This window comes from Pinus tabuliformis, chromosome 1_2 (genome assembly GCF_031772625.1).
Source record: "Pinus tabuliformis cultivar Carrire ecotype Pingquan chromosome 1_2, CPIR1, whole genome shotgun sequence".
Classification (NCBI taxonomy): Eukaryota; Viridiplantae; Streptophyta; class Pinopsida; order Pinales; family Pinaceae; genus Pinus; species Pinus tabuliformis.
The window spans coordinates 158,934,711-158,940,710 of NC_142298.1; the positions used below are offsets into that span (position 1 = coordinate 158,934,711).

General features: G+C 38.0%; 1 protein-coding gene across 2 annotated transcripts in view; it reads right to left on the reverse strand.

Moving 5' to 3' along the window:
- The window catches only part of LOC149204987 (protein SIEL-like), a 252,601-nt gene extending 247,235 nt beyond the window's left edge, over positions 1-5,366 (reverse strand). For both annotated transcript variants that reach the window (XM_089393396.1, XM_089393397.1), the window contains exon 1: positions 4,447-5,366. In XM_089393396.1, the coding sequence (XP_089249522.1) occupies positions 4,447-5,187 (741 nt within the window). In that variant the 5' untranslated portion in view covers positions 5,188-5,366. The remainder of the gene's footprint in view (positions 1-4,446) is intronic.
- Between the last annotated feature and the right edge of the window lie 634 nt (positions 5,367-6,000).

Genomic DNA, 6,000 nt, shown 5'->3' on the forward strand with positions numbered 1-6,000 from the left:
AAGAAGTATTTTGAATTTAAATGGATGATCAAGTAGCTATAGAGTAAGAAAACTCCCTTGTGCTTTTCGTTGGATGGAAGACTTGGAGCGAACAAATGGCTGAGTCTTGGATCGCTGTGACTCTAGGAGTGAGTTGATCTAATTGAGATTTATCCCACTTCCAGATGGATTCTTGCACACAATACAAAATATCTTTTCTACACACTTGAAATGTATTAATTTGCACAATATTAGAGCAATATAATGAATAAGATAAACCAAACATTCCTCCTAAAATGAATTGGCAAGTTTATCCCTAGAATACTACTCTAAATCAATGATATGTGCAAGATAGCTTGCACACATCAATCCAAGCAAGATGGCAAATATAAACTAGTATTAATTCAATATACAAAAGAAATTAAACACAATAGCAATAGTATGAAAGGACATCACCTCATAACGCCAAGAGGACACCAGCCGGATAGCCCCAAAATCTTTATTATATTAAGAAAGTATGCAAGTACAAAATGGTAGAGTTTCCTCAAGACCAACAACTCATAACATGATACAATATGAGAGCACATAGCCTCATTATATAGAGAGTTGGAAGCAAATCCCAAGGAAGAATGCATGTGAGAACTGAACTTAAAGCAAATCCCAAGGAAAGATAAGTCAAGTTCAATGTGGAGAAGATAGAGACACCATAGCAAAATCGAATTCCATATGTGCACCTCAAGGGAAATCGAATTCCATATATGGCATATAATGAGATAACTCCAGTCAAACCAAATCAAACTCGAGCCAAGTGCCGCCAATTTAGATGATGATCCCAAAGATGCTCTGCGCAAATCCCTAGGAACTGCGTGATTTCCTCAAGTGAAACTCGAAATCCTCCATGTGAAGTGCTAAGTGTAGAAGCAACTCGAACTAACAGTGAGAGAAGGCCCCACGAAATCTTCATTCTAAATATTCCGTAGAATATTCTTTCAGTACATGAGTTCCTCTAATAAATTCGATTTTCCACATGTGCAACTGCTACTTTATCTCTAGGAAATTTGATTTTATGAAATAATGGTATATTTATGATGCAATATGCTCAGTTATCTTCCACATGTCCGTTGACTCAACTTTTTGACTTAGGATAATTTCCAAGTCATTTCCATGTCATTCTGTCACATGGAATAATTTATTTCTCTCTATTTTATCTAATTCTAATCTAATTAAATGCCACAATTTCCACTAAACTTAGGAAATGTGGGTTTTAAGAGTCCAAAACACATTATTAACCCCTCAAAGTGTGTCATAGTAGGAAGTTGAGGGTGAGAGGTGTAATTTTTATTACTCATACCCCATACAACTTCTCTAGCTACACTTATTACAGTTTAAATACAATTTTATTTGCAATTTTTTACCTGCAGGAAATCTAAAAAATTAAAAATGACTACCTAGACTTAACCAAATTACACGAAATTTTTTGTGTGATCTAGTATGGTAGTATATATCGACTCTAGATACTAAGATGTGTTAGGGGCTCAACCTTCAAACCTTCACCCCGACTTTGGGGTTAAAAGTGAGTGAAAAAAACCTAGAAAACTATCCGCCTCTAAAAAAGAAAGGATAATTAACTAAATAAAAAAAACACTCCAAGGTATACTCGTTTGTTGATCGAGTCTCAACATATTAGGCCTGTTACAGACTCAAAACTCATCATTACTAGTATCACTTATTACAATTCCCCGCAGGGTGTGGAATCTGGGTACAAGAAAGATGATGAGAAAATAGATGTAAACTCGTTAAAAAACTATGTTGACTGATGATATCTGATGGTACAAGTGTCTTTTGGATCATCCTTAGGCATGGAGTCTTCATATAATCATCAGGTGCCACTCCAGTGGTCAACAGGACCACGCAACCAAAATTAGGGTTTCCCATATAGTGTCACTCCTAAAGCTAATGGCCCATAAAGGACATCCCACGGGACTAGGATACAATATCAACCCCTAAAGTTGAGGCAACGAAACAAGAGTACAGCCCAAACCTTTTCTTTCCGCTGAATCCCCCCACTAATCCATGCCCAAGTGTGCCCAAATAAAGCAAGCATAAACATGCAATCACATAATGAAAAACCATACCTTCGGGGTTGGAAGGCCCACCTTCAAACATACTTTCATGACAAATGAGCGAGGGCACACAATGGTTGCCTCAGGTGGCGGAGAAAAATAGCACATCGAGCTATCAGGTGGCTGCAAGGGGCTGATGGCTGCCAGCTGAAGACAAATTTAGGAGAAAATTCTCCTATAGGGGTCACCCACTGGTGGTGGATAACAATACCATGTTGAATTTTCGTAGGTCTTCTACTGGTAATTACTTCTAATGATATTCACTTTAATTTCTTTCATATTCTCATTAATCATTAAGCAATGAAACAGAAGATCTTCAACAATGAACAGTAGAATCATAAAGAGAGCCAAATCAAGTACACAAGCATTTACCTTGAGAAAACCCACATGGGGTAAAATCCCAACAACCTTTTTCCTTAGAGAAATTATTCAAGTCAATGGAGATACATCTAAAACATAAATTCAAACTAGCAGCCTTGGTCAAACCTGGTCAAACTGCCCACAAGACAACTCAATCTGCTGTCCAACAAGTTCGGAATAGTCAGTTCTGGTAGTACTGAACTTCAGCCTTCTTTTCTCAAACAAACTCGATTCTGTTCCTCAGATAACCCAGAAACTCTGCCACGGATTCATCCTTATTTACTCAGATACATCTTCTTCGTTTGCCTCAAACTTACCTTCTTTGCTGGCCTCAGACAAAACTTCTTTGCTGGACTCAGACCCCTTCTTCACTGGCCTCAGACCTCTTATTTGCTGGCCTCAAACAAACCTTCTTTGCTGGCCTCAGACAGACCAAGTTACTTGCCCTTGGAGGAGGACGAAATGGTATGTGTATATAGTGTCTTGAGAGGCCGAATGGATGCCTCTAGAAGCTGGGCCAACTTGTCCTGTCGGAGGGCCGACCAGGTCATCTTTGGAGCCAAAATTCAAATTCAAAATTCACAATTTTTCTCTTTTAAAAACTGACATGAAGAATATGTCATATATTTTATCTTTTGACAATAGCATGAAGAATATGCTTTATATTTATCATATAAATACATCAAGGGCTAAAATATTAGTTATGAAGACCGACAATAGCTACAAATTCAACACTCCGGGGTCTTGTCTGGGCTCAGGCAGCCACAAGGCATGGGTGACTCATTAATTGTCACACTCATGGAAATTCTTGCTCGTCCCATCCCTTCATCGCAGCAGTCATGGCGCTGTACACCCAGGATCATGAGAACTTATGGTTTTGGCCAATGGCTCTGATACAGGGGATTCAGGGACTCACCACACGCTTCAGACTTTCCTTATGGCCCCCAGACTGCTCAGTTCTTGGGTCCATGCATTGGCAGACTGGATTGTGGTGTGCATATTTTATGATTTGTAGATGACGGCTTCGAGCTTCTCATCTAGGTGGTGTAAAGCCCCTCAAATCTCTCCTAGTGAAGCGGCAAGCCGCTGATCTCCAGGACAGTTTGGCACAGCTTCAAGTCCATTATTAGCACCTGGCAGTGCAAATGACCACAGCAATGCATATCCTGATCGATCACAGGCAGAAAATTCAAAGGGCAGAGGACAAAATCAACTGCTTGAGGAGTCAAATTGGAGAGCTGCAGCATGGAAGTGCTCAGGGTTCTCTGCTTCCTTCTCCCTCTGTCAACTCTGTTAGTCCATCTATATCAATCCTCCTGGATTTGAATGTTGAAGCTCCATCTCTGGAGCCTGTAGCTTCTCAAGACTTGGTTAAGGTTCTACCTCCAGCATAATTTAGTATAGAAGCTAATTTTTGTCTTATGTTAGGCATTTTCTACAGGGTATGTACTCCTAGGTTCCTTTGTTCAGAGATAATCTTGCTGTTATACAGTCTTGTGGTTTTGATTTTAGTACAGCTTGAAGCTGTCAGTAAACATTCCACTAGCTTTGTAATCCTGAGACACTGCTGTGTATTCAGCCAAGAATTTGATTAATATAATATTTCCCAAATATGGTTTAAAAGAAAGAAAAAAATCACACCATAGTTGTTGCATCTTAGCTGAAAGTAAGTTTGACCCTTTCCTTGCTGTCGACCCTTATTGGGGTAACTCAGTGTCAGTGGACCGTATATGATAATTCTAAGATTCTTCCTATGTAAGGGTGACCAGACAAGAAAAACAGGAAGAAATAAATAAAAAATAAAAAGGATAAAAATAGTAATATTTAATTAATACATTTAACATAATTTACTGATGATAACAATACTCTGTTGTAAAAATCAGAAATGACAGAACTATAGAATCAGCTAGCATCACAAATTAGACTGCCAAAAATGAACAACATTTGCTACCAAATATTTTCTTGAAATATAATAGCTACTCACCAATTTAATGGCAGACAGACGTACGAGTTCGTCCTTATCCTGAAAAAGGGCAACCGCACGTCTGTAGCAGCCTTTGGTCAAATGAAAACCCTTCCTGTGCAATGATATCAAACCCTTCAATGCAGCCTCCCTGACAGAAGGATATGGGTCCTTGGTAAACGCTTCAAAAACTTTAAAAACAAGCTCCCCGTGTTCATTATTTTCTCCATTCTTACTCTTAAATGACAAACCCAAGAGATTCAACAGCCTTGTCCGAAGGCTTACTTTATCAGTACATAGAAGAGACAATGCCAGGGCTCCATCTAATTCACTGATTACCCCTGTTTGATTATAAATATGATTCAAAGAGCTGATGATTTGGGTAGTTACAAAATCGTCAAAATAGTGATGTGCTTCTAAGTATTTGTGCATAACGTTTACTACTGAGTGAGTGGTCTCTTGAGACATATCATGGCGAACTGCAATATCCGCTAATAATTTGATGATGTGTTGGACCAATTGAGGATCAGTCTCATCCCAGAGGTGTTGTTGGAGGGTGTTATTAATATTTTGACTCAGTGTGAGAGTAGATGCATAGTTTAAGTGGGCGCTGAGGAAGGCAATGGTCTTGAATCTTTGGGATTTTTCAGGATCTTTGATAAAGGAAATTTGGTGGGATATGAGATTATCGATATGATTATTGAGTTTTGCATTTTCCTCCTCTTCCTGCTCTGCAAAAACTGACTTGCGCTTCCTCGACATCGCTCTTGTGTTGCTTATTCGGCTTTTCCACCATGGTCGCTCGAAAACTAAAACACTGGCATTGAGTGCAGGGCACAAATCCGGCGCGTGGTTTTGTTGGTCCGCGCGAGATGCAGGGCAACAATCGTCGCCGCATGTTGTGCACCTCCAAATGAAAAAAAAAAAAAAAATCAAAATTACTTCGGTTTCGTATAAGTTCCCAAAAATTAAGTATTATTTTATATCGGAGTTGTCTTTATTTATTTATTTAGATTTTTTATTTTTTCGGTCAAATTTTCTAAAAATTCGGTAATAATATTGAACCTACAAGTTTGATGGGTAATCCTTGCGCAATGAAAGTGTCTTAGAGGTTTTTCAGGGTGTTGAATCTAAATATGCAGTTAAAAAACCAGTGTAAATAATACAAATCAAGATTTAATCTCAAATTTTTCCACAACATTTTCGTCCAAAAATCACTAAAAACAACTCCCTTTATATTATTTAATTAAATTTTTATTTTTATCTCTTTTGGAAAATCAATTACCAAATTTTCAACCAGCATTCCCTCGCATCCTTCATTGTTTGTGTTTGCAACATTCCCTCATACCTTGAGTGTTTATGTTTGTAACATTTAAATTTAATTGATAATTAAGGGATAAACACATCAATAAGGTTGTCTCAATTAAATTGTGGAAATCTTACCATCTTAGCAACTCTTGTCTAACATCTTTTCATTGTTGATCTTATGAGCACTTTTTATTTGCACGTTCCATCTTTTTTGTATTTGTCACTAATTCTTATGATATTGTTATATTTTTGAAGTGGAAATACTCT